This window comes from Rhipicephalus microplus, chromosome 8, assembly GCF_043290135.1.
Source record: "Rhipicephalus microplus isolate Deutch F79 chromosome 8, USDA_Rmic, whole genome shotgun sequence".
Classification (NCBI taxonomy): domain Eukaryota; kingdom Metazoa; phylum Arthropoda; class Arachnida; order Ixodida; family Ixodidae; genus Rhipicephalus; species Rhipicephalus microplus.
In genome coordinates, this window is record NC_134707.1 from 97620253 (window position 1) to 97638646 (window position 18394).

Here is an 18394-nt window from a genome sequence, read left to right on the forward strand (position 1 = left end):
TGATATTTTTATTTTCTAAAGACACGGAAAAGGAGTCCTACATACAGTTTTTAAATGCTCCAAACGCCCACGTATAACAAATATTTTACAAACTCCATTTACTCTTCCAGTGCGCCCTTCCATTCACGTTGTCATCTCAAGGTGTAAGGCGAAGAAAAGAGGGTATATAAGCGACTCTAGGTTTTCAAGCCGCAGAGATGTTTCAATTAGAACTGACCATTTCACTATTCGTAGCAGAACCACAGCGATGCTTGCGCACGGCCTTTGGTCACTGTTTTTATTCTCAAGTTCAATACTAATGGCTGTCGCAGGTAGGAACAAGGTATGTTTCCATTTAAGTTTATGCGTGCTTATAAAATTCTTCCAAAGGACTTTCTCACTTGTTGGGTTAGAACAAATAGTCATATAGAAGAGTAACCTAATTTCGTATGTTCATTTGATACTCTTTATATATAGGACGCATGCAACACATTCTTCTCATTCTTTTCACGTAACTTGTTCGCAATACGTGTAATCCCTACCTTGCGGAAACCGCACTCAAATCTAACGACGCATTTCAGATTATTTTATAATACTGTTACATACCTAGGTGCGGCGTGCAAACAGTACAGCCTATTCTGAAACTAACGGGGCCAGCAGTGATACTGCTATAATCTTCCATGCCATATGCATAAATGCCGTGGCGCCTAACCACAGATGAGACTAGCGACGGCGGCCACTCGAATCACCACTATCATTGTACAGTGTGTATTGCCTCCACTTTTTATTTTCGTTTCCTGGAAACAAGTTTGCCTAGAAAATGGATTAAAAAAAAAAATGGATTTGCGTAGTAAATACAAATTTGCCTACTAACTAGCACCAAAGGCCGTGTTCATTACCGTTACGACCATGTAGCAATGCAACAGAGTCAAGGAGGGTAATTCTGGATTAAGAAGCCTGGAATTATTTTAAGCGTGTTGCTTATTACTTCTTACTTTGAAGCGTATCACTTATTACCCTAGTATCATTTTTTATTATTACATTTTTTTCTTTTTTGCAATTTCTGGTGCTTAAATAGTGCGAACATGTTTTATTTGTTCACACTGCTGTGATTGTACGTAAATGTACTGAAATACTTCTAAGATATGCTTCCTTAATTTCATTTCATTATAATTTCATTCAATTGTGGGACCGTAGGGTTGGTGGAAGATGGCCTTGTTGATTTGCCATGATTCTTTGGAGTGACACAACGACGTATTGCTGCCGTACGTAAACTCCTGGTTTGCTTGAAATCTGTAACCCGAAAAATAAACTGTTTTCTGTGTTTAGGTATTGTGAGAGGCACCTAGAACATGTGCACACATAGGGCAGCTTCAATACATGACAATAGAGACAATCACATTGCGAATATTCGTACAGCTTAAGGTAGACAATAACAAAAAAATTAGTTTCAATAGAACTGAACCAATTAGAAAATCAGTGCAGTTCCAATTCATCCGCTAAATGTACATACTAAACCAGCGAACCTGAGGAAATACATAGCGCAGACACCCACTACGTTTAGTTTGTAGTTCTCACTGTTTCGTTTACAAAACCGCTGAGGACGTATGTTAGAGGTAAGCATGCAGGGTTTGCTGCGGAAGCTGAGCTGCCTCTCGTCTACGGGGAGCTTCATAAGGTTGTGACCCTCCCTTTTAATGTATTGAAGAAAAGGCTAGGGAAGTAAAAAAAAAGTAAAGAACTGTTGCGAGCGTGGCAAAGCAGTGCCGCCATCGCTTGCGTGATGTGGGTGCTAGCCGCACGTTTTCAGAGCCTCTTTATCGACATTACCCAATTAAAATATCTACTTCGTGATCATTCCTGTCATTCGCAATATTTACGGCCTTCTTAGTTAGTGTGGCGAGCATTTGAGGACTCGTATTATTTTTAGGCCTGTACTGCGCATTTTCTTAGGAGCATGATTCTGCCACATGACATGTACAGACGATCAGCCGCTGCCCCAAAGCGCTACGCTCCTAAAATTGGGGTAGCTTTCCCACAATAGAGCTGGCCAGTCTTCGTTACCCCAACAGCCATGCCTAGCCATGAGATGGATGATTAGGTCTAAATTGAATCGGCATTGAGAGGGCAGTTAAGCCCTAAAACCTTAGGTCGAGCTTCTCAGTTTATTTTGCTAACTCATTCCTACGTTTTTATCTTCCTACTCCTATGTTTTTCTGAAACAAATTTTATGTATCGTTTTCTTTTGTTCCTGCCTTCGTTTTTCTTGTGTATGTCTTCAACTCATTCTCAGCCTCATAGCAACGTAACCATATGATTTCTTTAAACCGTGAGCACATAGGAATGAACCATGTCTAACGAAAACATTTCATTACGTTCATTGAAGTCTTTTTGTTCCACCTCAACTTCACATCACTTTTAGTTTGCGCTATTGCCTCCACTTCGTCATCAACTGTTCTTGACGCTTAACAATTGGACGCTTAACGACGCTCAATGATCGGATCCCTCCTCATGGCCGGCTCCTTGCGTTGTTGTTGCTCTTTCAACTAGGCTTAAAGCTCTCTCAGCCTGGGCTCAAGTCTTCATTCCCACTGATCACCGTCGTCACTCTCCTTCACTCTTCTGTCTCCCTCCACAGTCTTCGATGTCTCATTCAGGTCACAGAAGGCTTAGTGAGCCCAGCGTTATGCTTGTGCCGCATACCTGACATGCTTTTTAACGATGCACCTATGAAGAGCAGGAGCCCTCAAACTCAACTCAAGGCGGCCCAAAGAACCCATAATATCGCGATGGATCTTCGACTTCCGGTACCATTATGGGTGGTGCCACCGACTTGATTTAGAGAGGCCTCTGGCCCCCATAATCATCATTCCCTTAGGATTGCAATAAAGTTTAGTTGAATGAACTTTGTCCACCGGTTGTTGCTGTGCCCGTTGCCAGGCTGCTGGGGACACATCGTTCGAAGAACATCTTCCGATGTCCTCCGTGATTGCCCTGGCCCGCTGAATAGCCCACATCTGGTCTTCGAGGCCCTCGCTAAGAAGGGCGGTTTGCCATCGCACAGCAAGGCGCCTCATTTCGGAGGGTTCCTCAGCTGGTGTCGTCCTTTCTCGTGGCCCACCTTCGTTTCTTGTGCATTGCCAAAGTATACGTGCAATATCGGCCCAGTCATGCACGCACCGCGGGCAGGCGGGTGACGGGTGCAGCGCGGGCCACAGGTGGGGGTTGGTGAACGTGCCTGTCTGCAGCCTTCTTAGTTCCACCACCTGCGACCCGTCCAGGTGCACGTGGAGTTGCATAAATTTCTTCCGGTATTTTCTATAGTGTGCAAGCACGTCGTGGTACGTGGCACAAAACTCATTTGCATAACAGTCCACGCATATCTGTTGCCTTGGTTCTTCTGCTCCAACTTCAGTTACCACATAGACGGAGGTGGTGGGAGGGGTCATTGTGGCGGTACCGGAGCCTGTGGCCAACGCCATGCCTCCACGGAGGCCCCTCGCAACCATGGTGGCGACTGCTCACTGGGTAAGTTGCCTCGCGACAAGATGGGTGTGGTCGTTATGGTTAGGCGGGATGCCGGATAGTCTTTGGCTGTTGGCATTGTGGCTGCTAGTTTTACGGCTGTTGAGGTTCATAGATGCAATGTCCCCTATTGTGCGCGGGAAGCCACTTGGCTTGTTGGTAATCTACCTGATACGAAGTCCCCAACTCTGGCGTTAAGCATGCATGTTACCTTCTAAGACACCCACAACATAATATAGCTCCGAATCGCTAATTTAGAATCGCTAATCATCAGGGTGCCGTGCGTACCACTGTGGATTACAGTTAAAGCTATGACCACCTCTTCTCTAGCTTCGGCTGATGACAGCCGTGGCGATGATGCCGGGATAGGAACCTTTCCCGCTGTATCCAGGACCACCATAGAAAAAGCAGGTGCCGCCGCCACTGGCTGGACTTGCAGCTTATGTTGCCACTGACGCTGCTGTCGTTGGTGTCGTAAAGTAGCAGTGGTGCTGGCTTTGGCGCGTTCACTTCGTCTAGCTCGTTCACGGGTAGCGACCGTGGTTCCGAGCGCGCCCCGTCACCGTCTCGGTCGTTCACGGGTAGCGGGGGTGGTTCTTAGCGTACCCCGTTACCGCTGCCAGCTGACAGTGGATGCCTGGCCGCATCGACAAAGGGGACACCTTCTTGGCTTTGGTGTGCCTTCAGGATTGCTGCAGCTCTGCATTTGCATCGTTGCAAGTCCTGAACGGGTAGGTGCAGGTTCCTAGAAATGTTCCTGTCAGTATGGGGTACGTGACTTCCGGTATGCTTCCTTTGGTTGCTACACCTCATCATATTGAATCTAAAGCAGGTCGAGAGTGCGTCTTCTCGTTCGGGTGCCCAACAAACTCTCGAGCTGTCTGATCCTCTTCGCTTTCGCTATTTCATCGGGGTGTTGAGCGCGCCAAGCTCTAGCAGCCTATATATGGGGTTTCCGTGTACTGGGGCACCCCCAGGGCTACCTTGAATGCCCGACAAATAGCCGCGTTAAGCTTCTCGGTTTTGGTTCTGTTCCAGTCGGCGTACGCGGTGACGTACGCTATGTGGCTGAGCGCGTACTCATGTATCAACTTCTTCACGTTGTCTTCATTCATCCTTTTTCTTTTTTTTCGCTACTCCACGCACAAGGTTCGCTGCGGAGCCCCTTTCTTCTGCAGTTGTGCAACCACCTCATGATTGGCACCTTTCTCATCCAGCCACAGGCCGAGCACTCGTATTTTCGACCGCATTAGTGTTTGGATCCCCTGCTTCGTCGGGACGTGAATTCCAAAGCGACGAGTAAACACTAAAGCCTGTGGTTGAGCTTCTTTCTTGCGTGGGCCATGCAGGAGGATTTTCAATTTACCGGGAGAGCAGACGAGTTCCGTGCTTTCTAGGTGCTTCGCCACCTTTCGGACGGCCTGCTGCATTCTCTCTTGCATTTCACCATCGCTCGTATTCGCTGTCGTCCACACGGTCACGCCGTCCGCCTAGATCGTGTGATTGATGCACTGTAGTGCATCGAGACGCTCCGGTAGTTCGTTAAAGTTCTTGTCCAATAAAGTACATGTCAAGTAATGCAACTCTTAACATGAGGCTGAACGCCAGAAGCTGAAGCTTGTACAGCGACTCGCTGCCTGCTTCTCATGAAATCAATTTACAAAATGGGTGAAATCTGCATATATTATTTTCTGAATTTTTGTTATCTGCGATGCTGTTAGATGCAGTATGGGGAGTAATCTGTAAAACCGGCATACGATGACCATTGGGTTTCGCTTTGTGGTAAGGTGCATCACCTTAGTCGCCAAATTCACAGAACTTCTTAAAGCAAGCGTCACTATTCTTTGACTTTTCAGACAAACGTGCCAGGAGAATGGCGGCGGACAAGCCCTTGGGCGGTGAGAATTTTTTAGCATTTTTACATACAGCGCAAACAGCATTTAAATTTTCTGTAAAATCAATACAAATTGCTTCATTTTCTTCTTATAATTTCCCAAAACGTGTGCTTTTTTGTTCGTAGTTATAAAAAAAACTCACTCCTCTGCAAAAAAAGATGCTCTCAGCCTCGAAATAAACACCGTGCAATAGCCTCCTGAATGAAGTTAGGGTCATAATTTTTACAGTGAAAGCTGTGATGAGATCCGAACACGCGTCGCGTGTGGCGCGGTAGTTGTCCGCCACCGCAGCCACTTGTTTCGGTAACCACTATTGCACTGAATAAAAAAATTAGCAAACACAAATATGGAGAACACGGTGGGGTTCAAACCCGGCGCCCCTACGTGCCAGCTTAGTGTTCTACCGCTCATCCATGCTGGTGCCTGGGACTCCTTTGCAAAGTGGCTTGAAGCGAGCTTGATGTCGGGAAATGATCACGCTATTACGAGTGATAAAGCATTTTAGAACAACAGTGCAACAACCAGGTGTCACACAATTTGAACTGCGCACAAAGTACCTTGTCTAACGCTCCAGCCCTTTACAAAAGCTATATTTTGGTCACCTATTACCCGTGGCACATAACCACTGTGGGGGGGGGGGGGGGGTTGAGGATAACAAAAGGTTATGGCATAATTCTTCATCGTCATTAGAAACGACGCAAAAAATCGCACAACGTTCCAAGCAAGTGTGCAGCGGTTGAAACTATTCCCGAATTGTGCCGAAATTTCACACAATTATCGCCTGCCTATTACACAATGATTTATGGCGTAGTGGGCACCCTGCAAGTTTACTTGCACCAGCTATGCAAGGAACGTTGGAAAAGGATGCTGAAAGGCCGCTTTTCTACCTTTCGCTGTGATAGTGCTGCGGGTTCCGCGCAGGCCTAGTGGTTTTACATGTAAAGCAGCTCTTTGACAAGCTCGTGTAACGCAGTCTCTCTGTGTCTGTGTGCCAATGCGCAGCACCACGCAACCCTCTCCGCAGCTGTTGGGAAATTGCCAAGCGGGTCACGCTTTTTCTCGCAGTGCGCGGTGACGTCACCTTTCTTAACCCTTGCACTATTCACAACGTCCGAGCGCACATCGAGTGAACACGGTTTTAAGCTCGCTTACCTGAGATTTAGAGGACGCCGGAAAGCGAAGCTCTTTCACCCGCCATAACATGCACCGAAGTGTATTGGCCTAACCCGGCCGTCGCCAGCATTGCTAGGGTTAGCAGAGCCAATCGCGTTCGCGAACGGTGACGTCGCGCCAGACTCACGACGCGCGAGCCAGGAAAGTCGAACGCAAGCATTGGCAGTGGAAGACCAACAAAAGCGATGAGGTGCGTGTCAAACACTCCAGTTGCGTTCGAGAATGAAGACGCCACGTGAATACGCCACTTGATGAGACGCGAGCCAAGGAAGCCGAGTGGAAGCACCGACTGCGGAAGGCGAACGCTGCTGAATCCTCGACGTCGCTGTCATCGGCAACAGCGTCCACAACGTCTCGAAAGCGCCGCGCTTCGTCGTCCGCTCCGCAGGCGACCGGGACGAACGATTCAGAATCTCTCGAAGACGCTCCTGCTCCGATTGCGTTGCCGTCCACGTCAGTAAAATCGCGATCTTCGCGCTGTACCTCGTCCCCAACCTGCCGAAAGAGCACTCTTACCGCTGTCTGAAAAATACGGCGATCGATTGCGATGAGGCGTGTCAACCTGCCTTTCATAAAGGCGTGGGTAACTTCAAAGTTCACCTCAACGTGGGAGGAGGGGAATGGCTCGTGGATTGCATGCGTGATGTACACTCGCTCAAGTGCTGGTCGGAAGGAAAACTACCTACTACAATAAGGGGAACGTGCACCGATCTGGCATTTGCCGACTTTGACGTCGAGTGTCTGCAGGAATCTGTCAGCATGCACTTCTATGATCACAAGGTCATGGTAGTCAAGGTGAAAAGTGTGCCAGTTCCAGTGTAATGTCCGTGACCTCTCAGAAGAAACAACAAGACCTACGCCAGCCATCGCTTCAAAAGAGTCGTCCAGAGCTCGCCGTAGCACCCGCGTTAGCGCCGTTCAACCAGTGACACCATCGGTACGCAACACTGCTGCTTCGCGTCCCATCAGGGTTCTCTTTGGGAAGTTATTTTTTGTGCTTTGCTAATCATTAAAACTCTGGCGTTTTTTGTTTTTTGGTGGAGCCAGTCAGTTAGCGGCTGTAGAATGTGTCAACAAAATGGGATGAAGGGCCTATGGAAGTTGATCAGCCCGAAAAACTTGCGCAACTTGCGGAAAGAAGTTGCCGAGGGAAATTTCCAACTTATACCTGTCAATCGAGCGGCAAGATGTTCTGCGGTGTGCTTTTATGACCTAAAAACATCTACTTTTTCAACACCAAATGTACGCACTTTTGGGCCTTCAAAACCTGATCGTGCTCGCCGAGACACTCGAAGGAGAGCCATAGTTAGTTTTTATGCTCTTTCATCGTTTTGGGCGTGACCCAAATATTGTCTACGTAGACGCATAAAAAGGGCAGTCCACGAATGACCTGATTTGTGAAATGCTGGAACGTACGTGCTGCATTGTTCAGTGCGTATGGCATAGGAACCAATTTAAACAAGCCGAAAGGTGTTGTTTAGGGCATCTTCTGGATGTCGCTTGATTCTAGGACCGGAATTGGGCGATAAGCGGCTATCACATCCAGTTTAGTTAACATGGCCATTCATGTGAGGCGAGCGCGGCAATGATGAATCTGAGGGAGAAGGTCAGTCATTTTTAAAGCATAGAGTGCCCTATAACAACGACAAGGCCGCCAGTCACGGGGCTCTTGTTTTGGCACCATGTGCAGCACAGACGACCTGATGCTGCAAGAAGGCCAAATGATGCCGGGCTGGAGTATGTGGTAGAACTAGCAGCGGGTGATTTCATGTCTTTGTCAAGTGAGCCTCCTAGGACAAGCAGAGAGGGCCGTTCCGGTGGTGACAGTAGGATGCGTCACCTAGTGCTTGATTGGCCTTTAGGTGTTCCCAGGTTTGACAACTTTGGGAGATTCCACCACAGTCTTTTGAAAGTTAAACTCTTGGTTGAAAGAGCAAATTCCAGATGAGGACAGGTCAGACTTCAGTCCAACAACCACGAGCCAAGTAACTTGGTCCTTGAGACGACGATCAGGAACGCTGACACCGAAATTGAAGTGGCTCAAAAATTCGGCTCCCAGGATGGCGATTCTAACGTCCGCAACGACGAAGAGCAATTGATATGTGCGGCTAAGTCCGATGTCTAGCATGATCGACTAAACCTCTGAGGGCACAATAGCAGTATTTTGGACTGCAATTAGACTGTGAATAGACTAGCTACGTCAGCGACGTTGAGCTGTTGCTGGTAGGGCAGGTAGCTCAGCCCTGGTATCAGCGAGGAGGCGCGTGCCGGTGATCTGGTCGAACGTGAAGAAGAGGCAGCTTGAGCGATGACTCGAGTTGCATTCCGCTGTTAGCGACTGGCCGGTGAAATTTCGTCCAGGAGCATTGTTTAGTGCAGCGAGGGCCTTGCTTTCTGAAACGGCGGCGGCACCAGCAGATAGAGCTCTGTTCTGTCTCGCTTAACTAGTCGCGCTGCTGCGCACTTCGAGCACGGCACGTCGAAAAATGCCATGTAGGGGGAGTTCGTTGAACAGGGCGAAGTTTTTGACTGCTACAGCCAGTCGGTGAGCTGTGTCCTCTAAATGACCTAACTGTTCTGCATGTTCTAGCATTCCCGACGCATCAATAGACAAGTTTTATGTCTTGGTGCTACTGCTGATGCTGTCAACGAGTTCAGCCAGACGCTCAAGTGTTATGTCATCCACGCTAGCAAGTATAATCCGTGTTGAAAGGGGCACTATCTGCAAAAGCACTTCGGGAAGCAAATTGCTGTCGACGCTCCTCTGATTCTTGTTGGCCCTGTAGTTGACGCATTATGAGCAGTATATGCGAGAGGCACTGGTCACCGAACCCTTCATGAAACAGAAGTTGTGAAAGTCTTTTCTGTTCAGACACCTAGAGAGGTATCAGGACTGTGCCTTTTAGATTGTCGTAGGCCTTCTCCGATGTATGGGAGGCGACCACATTGTTTATCGCATAGGGATGTCAGGTGACAAAGCTGCAACGACACGAAAGTGTTTTGTCTTCTGGAATGTCACTAGGCGAAGCCGGAAGCTGGCCTCGATTCGTCTGATAGACATCCGGGGAGTTTTCGGGCGGAAATGAAGAAGCTTCAACACTGAGGTGTTGGTTGGGAATAAGCTTCGAGTGTCTTCCTCGTATGTTATGGCTACTGTTTTCGCACACGTCAGGGGTCAAGATTTTGTAGCGTACTCGCCCCAAGTAGGTGCAAAAAGAAAACAGCTAGAATTCTCTGAACTTGGGACAAGACAATAATACTTAAATTTCCACAAATATACGCTTCAAAAAGGACAACGCAAAAAATGCGTGGCTCCGCATCTCCCGCGGTTTTCAGATAACATGAGGTATGTTATATTGCGCCTCTGCTTATGAATTGAGATGCGCATACAATTAAATTTACCGCAAACACCCGCATTCAACGTCCACTACAAGTTTATTGCTTGTTACTCAAAATGCGCTGATTCAGGTGTACTAGCTGCTGCCCATTTGAAGCACCTGCTTGACCATTGTGGCCTCTGAGAAAAGTTTATAACCGTCTTCGGTAGGTTTCGTTTAACACTGGTAAAGAGGTCCTGCTTAATTACCCACACGAAAAATTGAACTTAATTTTCCTATGGCTTGGTAGTGTCAGCATGGGGAACTGTTGGGACCATGTCTTTCGTCAAAATGGTAACTTTTTCATTTGCTTGTTTTGCCTGAGACTTCATCTTGGTCGTAGACCTTTGTTCGGGTGACTCTTTTGAGCATTTTCAAGAAGTATCACTGAAAAGTTTGAAAAGTGAGCTCCAGATTCTCAAAGCAGGCCCTTTCTGCATTTATCAGGTAAAACTACACGAGGTGCAGCTTGTCGATGGCCCAAATGATGAATAATACACCCTATGATACCTGTCAAGCTAGGTTTCGGGGTTGGTGATCTAAGATTTGTATATATATATATATATATATAAATATATATATATATATATATATATATATATATATATAGACTTCGGTGACGCCACCACGCGAAGAAGACATAAAACCTTGTCCGCTTTAGCGGCACCTCAGTGGGAGCGGCGGCACTACAGCAGCAATGTCGCTGAAACATGCATGGCTTATCTTGCAGGTTGGTTATTATGCTCCTGCATTTTCCTATCGTTCCTGCAATCTTTTTTTTGATTGTGCTGCCGCTCCCAGTGAATTGTTTTGACATTTTGTTCAAGTTGTGGTCAGAATTGGTGCTAATGCTTTCCGGGGACATTGAACTCAATCCCGGACCAACTGTTGAGGAAATGCTAGAGACAATCTTAAAGACACAAACTCAAATACAAGCTAGGCTAACTCAGATAGAAGAAAAATTGGAACCTTTGTCAGAATATGCTACTAAGATAAATAACCTTGACATTGCTGTGGAAAGCCTCCATCGCACAATTGAACAACAGCAAGAAAGGTTAATCGAATTGGAAGACAGGGCTAGAAGAAATAATCTTCTTGTTTTTGGTGTCACTTAGACTGATAAGGAAACACGGCAGGACATTGAAGAGAAAGTATTAAAAAACATATTCTCAACGCGCCTTGGTGTTACAGTGTCCTCAGTAGAAAGAATTCACCGCATTGGTCAGAAGAAAAGCAAACAGGACAGACCAGTAATTGTAAGATTTTATGACTACAATGAAAAGATGGCCATATTTATGAGCTGCAAAAAATTGAGAGGTACTAATATCGCAGTCTCTGACGACTACTCAAAAGAAACATTAGAAAAAAGGAAGTCCCTTTGGCGCTCTGCTCTTGATGATAGGCGCAATGGTGCGAAGGTGAGGCTTGTTCGAGATAAGCTTTACATCGACGACGCTGCTTATACGTGGGATTCCCGTTCCCATACACGCGTGAAAGTTAAGAACGCTCAAAGCGAAGCACGCAGCCCGGTCTGACAAAAGAAGCAGTGCGACATAAAGCTGATAAACGTGAATGCACGAAGCGTTTTGAAAAAAAAACAGAAGAACTAGAATCGTTGACACTAATTTATGACCCTGACCTCGTGGCTGTAACAGAAACTTGGCTAACAGAGGATGTTGCAGATACGGATGTTTTTCCCATTTCATTTCATGTACTGCGTAATGACAGACTAACCCGAGGCGGAGGCGTTGCTTTACTGATTAAGAAAACTCTTCGGTACGAATTATTGCCGCCCATTAAAGACTGTGAAAACGTGTGGTGCAAATTATTTATGGGAGATATCACGTTACTTATAGGGGTTCTCTATAGGCCCCCCGGAACTTCAGTTGATATTTTTGAGAAATTGGATGACTACTTGCTAACAATGACAAACAAACGAAGCAGAGTAATAATCACAGGCGATTTTAATTTACCAGGTGTTGACAGGAATGCACGAGTTGCTGGGCCGCTTAACAGGCCTCTTGCAGAAAATCTGCTTGACATCACGATCAAGTACGATTTGGTTCAGGTAGTTGACAAGCCCACTCGAGTTCAAGGAGAAACCGAGACATTGTTGGACTTACTATTTTTGTCACAGGAAGTGTTTGATTATGAAATAAGTATCGAGGATGAAATCTCGGATCATAAGGTGGTTGCAGCAACTCTTAAACCAAATAAAAAATTAGAAAAAATAACCAGAGTAAAGGTGTACAATTTTCAGGCCGCAGATGATACCTCAATTCTTGATTACTTAGAAATGGCTTTTGACGCTATCCCGCCTACAGATAATGTAAATGACCTCTGGGAATACTTTAAGAAGGTAGTAAACGACTGTTTGTCACGTTTTGTTCCCCAAAGAGAAAAGAGAACTGCAAAAGCTAACCCATGGATCACCAGAAGCATCATTCACCTAAAACGACGACTATGTCGCGCCCGTCAGAAAATACCAAGAAACTCGTCTGTTATTGCTCACATTAGTGCTCAGGTACGAAGAGAAGTCAAGCAATCTAAAAGTAATTTTCTAACTAATATATTGTCTGAATACATATCCAACTCTCCCCAGAAATTTTGGCGGTACCTGTCGAGTTCGCAGTCTGAAATAACTGGGCTTTCTATAGACGGGACCTCCTATAGCGAACCGATTCAGATTGCCGAAGCATTCAATCATTACTTCAGTACCGTTTTTTCTCCAAGTACTGATCATTCAAAAAAAGGCTGTACGTTCGATGATACTAGTTCCAATCTTCTTACCGTATCTAAAGAGGGCGTAATGGCTTTACTGCTTGAGTTGGATCATAAAAAATCACCTGGTCCGGATATGATTCCCAACGAATTTTTGAGGTGCTACTCTGATTGGGTTTCTAGTTTCTTAGTTAAAATTTTTAATTTATCTTTGTGTACTGCCGCTGTTCCGATTGATTTGTTATTAGCAAGAGTTGTGCCCATTTTCAAAGCTGGTGACCGTCTTAATGTTTGTAATTACCGTCCAATTTCTATCACATGCACGGCATGCAAAGTAATAAAACATATAATTTCAAAATATATATTTCAATATATAGAAAACAATAATCTGTTTTATAATAAGCAACACGGTTTTAGAAAAGGCCTTTCAACCGTCACTCAGCTTTTTGAATCTGTTCATGCTTTCGCTACAGCGATAAACTCAAAAGAACAAGTCGATGTCATAGCAATTGATTTCTCTAAGGCCTTTGATAGAGTATGTCATCAGAAACTTATTAAAAAAATGTTAATACTTGGTATTGATCCCGCAATTGTAAGATGGGTTGAAGCGTACTTGCGCAATAGGTTGCAGTTTGTTGAAATAAGTGGCGCACGTTCTTCTCTTTTACGCGTATCCTCAGGTGTGCCACAAGGCTCCGTGTTGGAACCTCTACTCTTTTTAATTTATGTGAATGATATTGCAACGGTTGTGCCTCCTTTTGTTGATGTAAGGTTATATGCAGATGATTGTCTCTTGTTTTGTCATGTGAAAAGTGTTTCTGATCAAATGCTCCTCAATGATGCTCTTCGATGTATGGACAACTGGTGTGAAAAATGGGACATGAAAATTAATTTTGATAAAACTGTGTGCATGACAATTTCAAATAAAAAAACCCCCTTAACTATAAATACACAATAAACAATAGAGAAATTAAGAGTTATAATGAGCTTAAATACTTAGGTGTTACTATATCCAGCAGTTTAAAGTGGGACAAGCATATTGACAATATTACAGGACTGGCGAAGCGAAAGCTGGGTTTTCTGAGAAGGAAACTCCGTAATGCACCGCCCTCTGTTAAATTGTTGGCGCATAAGACTATTGTTAGACCAACGCTGGAGTACGCAGCTATCATCTGGGATCCGCATACTAAAACTGAAATTAACAAACTTGAACGAGTACAAAGATTGGCCGCGAGGTTTATTTATTCAAATTACATGAGAACACAGTCTGTATCACTTTTGCTTGCTAGGGCTGACCTTCAATCGTTAGCTACACGTAGAAAAATAGCTCGCTTAAAATTTATTTATGACCTGTATCATAAAAACTACAAGCTGGATCCCAGTGTATACCTGCGCCCCCCAGGACGAGTATCGGCTCGTACCAATCACTCATTTTCTGTCCAAGCATATGTACCGCGGGTGGATGTATTTAAGTTTTCGTTTCTGGTGCGATCTATTGTTGACTGGAATGCGCTTCCTCCCGAGGTACTTACAGGATGTAGATCCTCACAGGATTTTCAACGACGGCTGGACTTGTTTTTTGCCTAACATTGTTTGTGTATTGTTAACCTGTTCACCTTCCACCCCTGCTACAGCCCGCAAGGGCTAGCAGTATTGTAAATAAATAAATAAATAAAATATATAGGGAAGGCAGGGAGGTTAACCAAGCTTGGCTCGCATGGCTACCTTACATGGTGGGGAAAAGGGAGAATAATAGAAAGGAAAAAGGTAGAAAATCATAGGAGTGAGAAAAAGCAGGATGAATTGTCAGCTCGAGACTGCACATCACGGTCTCGCACTGTTTTTTCGCAAGCGCTCGTGAAGTCTGGTTGTCCTTAAAAAGTACAAGAAGGTTTTCGTGGCTTTGCGCGTATGAGAAACCATCGGCCAAGCTACCAGAATCTTCTTTTCTGCAAACGGCCGTGGATCCAGCTGACAGAGTTAGGCTTCCATATTATCTTGTTCAGACTGGTATGCTGGACAGTGGCATAGTGAGTGCTCAAGCGTTTCCTCGCAGGCACAGATGTTGCATGCTGAACTGCTCGCAATTCCAAGGAGACGAGAATACACATTCATGAATGCCACGCCCAACCTGCTGTGACATAGAAAAGTTTCAGCACATCATGGGAGCTCGAATGGCAAACGAAGTTGCAAGTTTGGGTCGATCAAATACAGGCGCGCGTGGGAGAAACTTGGCATATTTCATTGAGGAGATATATACGGCGAGCAAGTGATTGTAGTCACCTTGCAGTGTGCGTTGTCATGAGTGGTATTAGCGGACGCAGGTCTTGGTCATGAGCCGATTAGGCATGACGATAGTTATAGTGCAAGAACAAAACGACGACACAGAGACAAGAAGGGCACAAAGGACACGAGCGCTTGTGTTTTTCGTGTCCTTCTTGTCTCTGTGTCGTCGTTTTATTCTCGCGCTATAACTATCGTCATGCCATACCAATTAGCCTAAGCTGCCACACTTCTAAGTTACCAATTAGGCGGCTTCATCCGCGTGGTCATTGCCGACAATTCTGCAATGACTTCTTAACCATTCAAATACAATGTCGTGACCTTCCTCGAGCGCTTCGTGGTAGTCGTACCTTATCCGATATACCCGTGCTGCATAACAAACTGTAGTGCCTGTAAGGCTGACCTCCATTCACAAAAGATGGTCCGTTGAATAGGCTGCTGCCGAATAATGTAGTTGACTGCACCTTGAGGTGCTGTGAGCTCTGCTGCTGTCGACGTGGTGGTGTGAGAACACTTGTACTGAAGCAACACATTACCAGATGGAACAACCACTGCTTCTGTAGAGCTGTAGGAATAAGTGGAGCCATCGGCGTAAACATGTATGTGGTCAAAGTACCTTCTGTACTTGTCAATTGCTTCAGGGCTAGCGGTGACATGCATGCCTTCTTAACGATACCTGGAACCGATAATCGCACGTCAGGTTGACGGAGACTTCATAACGTAGCTGCTGAACGCATCGCAAGTTTGAGCCAGGCGGTAATGTGTCCTGATGTTTCGTCACAATACCGCAGAACGAAGAATGGGGCTTCTTTGCTGTGAAACACACTAAATGATGTGATGGAAGCCGTGATAAATTCTGAATGTGAGCTCTCAGCGTCTCGACAAAGATACGCGTCGTGACCGGCTGTTCTTGTGCGATAAAAATAGTCGCCACTGTCGATGAGCATCTTGGAAGACCAAGACCGGTACGAAGTACTTGGGCTTGTACGCTCTGCAGTGCACGAATGTTTTTCTTGCACGTGCTGGACAGAGCAGGAAGGCTGTACTGGAAAAGTTCTAGAAAGAGGGCTGTATGAAACTGTAGCATGCATTGCATAGAAGGGCCCCATGATTTACCGGCAACTAAATTGAATACATTCTCAATGCAAATGCGCATTTTCTTCACGTATGCGACATGTTGAGCTCCAGTTTAGGTCACGATCTACAATGACACTGAAAAATTTATGACTGCTCTTATATGCGATTGATCTGCCATCGATGCACGATGGGTGGAAAGGCATCGGTTTACGTGTAAATGCCACCGCTAAGCATGCTTCTGTGGCGATCGTCAAACCTTGCTGGCAAAGGTATGCCGATGTCATTGTTCCCGCTTTCTCTATCCTTGCGCGCACTTGAGGCTGTGTCATGCCAGATGTCTAAATGCAGATATCAGCAGCATAAAAAGATATATAAGCCATCTGTGGCAGCATTTCGTTGAGCCCCACCAGAACCAGCTTGAAAAAATTGGACTCGAAACGCCGCCTTGTGGCACCCTACGATTTGTGAATTGCTTATACGAAGACAAACATTCAGTTAGAACGAACATGTATCGATTTGTGAGGTTGCTTCTTGCCAATCGAAAGATACGACTATCAAGTTCAGCTGCTTCGAGAGCATTAAGAACAGCCTCGTGGGTCACGTTGTCATGGGCACCTTTCACGTCTAAGAAAAGAGCTACCAACAGCCGCTTCTTAGATTTCTGTTGCTGAACAGAGGTCACTAAGCCAATGCATGACGCTATCAATTGGAGAACGACCTCGTCGAAAGCCAGCCATATCATCAATAGATGTTTTAATGTTACAGGTACCGATCCATGCGTGTAAGCTACATCCTCCCCATGTCCTTGCCGTCGCAGCTTGCTAGTGCTATATGTTGGTATGATGCCAAATCCAATGGAGACTTTCCGGGCTTCAACAAACGCACTAGGTGACTGCACTTTCACTCATCAGGCACCATTCCATCGTGCTAAGACCTATCAAAAATGTCCAGGAGACAACGCTGCGCCTCCGGGCCTAGGCGACGTAGAGCAGCATAGGTCACTCCATCCGGACCTGGGGGCGATGAGCACCTGCATGTGTTCAATGCTGCATGAAGTTCTTCCATTGTGAATGCCACCTCCATATGCTGATCTCGTGTGACTGTAACGTCCTGTGGCAATAGATCGATCAATATAGAGATGTCTCCGGTGATGTTTGCTCAAAATTCACAAGAAACATCAAGCTGTGAGCGACGTTGGTGTAGCACCAGAGCAGCGAAGGGATCACGCTGTTACGGATGCGAGTGAATACCTCGAAGAGTCCTCCGTACGGGAGACAAAGGCTTTCGAGGGTCGAGCGAGTCACAAAAACGCTTCCATTGTTGTTCCTGGAGTTTGTGCATTCGACGCTAGATTTTTTTCTGAATGCGTCTGTGTTCTCTGAGGTCACATTGATTTTAAGGGTATGGCGAGCCACAAAGACTCTTCCATCGTTGTTCCTGGAGTTTGTGTATACGACGCTGGATTTTTTTTGCGTCTGGCATCTCTGAGGTCATAGATTTTGCGCGTTTGTATCGTGTTTCGGTACGCCAGCGGACAGCTTGAAGTTGCTCCACCTCTTGGCCGAGTGCGATACGTCTCAATTCTTTCGAGTATATCTTCGGGGAAATCTCCATCGCACAACCAATCACTTCTTCAACGGATTCCGGTGGTTCGTGCATGCACTTACGTTCCATTTATATCTGATACTTTTCCCAGTCTTGAGTTTCCTGGGGAAGGATGATCGCCAAGACCCCTGACTGTCACGTACGTGAGGATATGGTCACTGTAGTGGGCTTTGATATCTTTGAACCATTGGACTTTTGTGACAATACTATGCAACACCAATTTCAAGTCCAGGCAACTGCTCTAAGTTACTCCTCAGAGATAAGCCGGGCTGCCGTCGTCGAGCACCTGAGGCCCATGCTGTGATGCGAGATCAAGTAGATTCGTGACCTTTCGATTTGTCCTGATGCTTCCCCACAGTGGATGATGGGCGTTGAAGTCACCCATCAATCTCCGAGGAGCTGGAGTAGTCGAAAATATATACTTTATATCTGTTTATCTAGTAGACGTGATGGTGCTATATAAACGTCAACTTTTTTAACATATGGACACACGTAGTGATATCCATAGTGAGACTCTACTCTTGGGTGAACATAAGTGAGTTCTTCATGGATGTACACATCAACTTGACTTCGGTGAATGCACGATGAAGAGACGAATGATTCATAACCCGACAGTCGGGGTATTTTTGAAAAATGCGGTTGACAAATGACGATGATGGGAAACTGCTGCTATCAGGGTAGCTGCATCGTGATCGTGGTGGGAGACGCCTGTTAGAGTGCCAGTTTTCATTGCCATGGCTCTTGTGTAGTCAGGTAGAT

The 18394-nt window shown here is 45.8% G+C and overlaps 1 protein-coding gene across 3 annotated transcripts in view; it reads left to right on the plus strand.

The window, feature by feature from the left end:
* Positions 1–207: 207 nt before the first annotated feature.
* LOC119185873 (uncharacterized) overlaps positions 208–18394 on the plus strand; it is a 67537-nt gene continuing 49350 nt past the window's right edge. For 2 of the 3 annotated variants that reach the window (XM_075870690.1, XM_075870692.1), the window contains exons 1-2: positions 208–322; positions 5361–5402. In XM_075870690.1, the coding sequence (XP_075726805.1) occupies positions 248–322; positions 5361–5402 (117 nt within the window). In that variant the 5' untranslated portion in view covers positions 208–247. Of the gene's footprint in view, positions 323–3471; positions 3508–5360; positions 5403–18394 lie in introns of those variants that run through there. The other variant, XM_075870691.1, reaches the window with a different exon arrangement.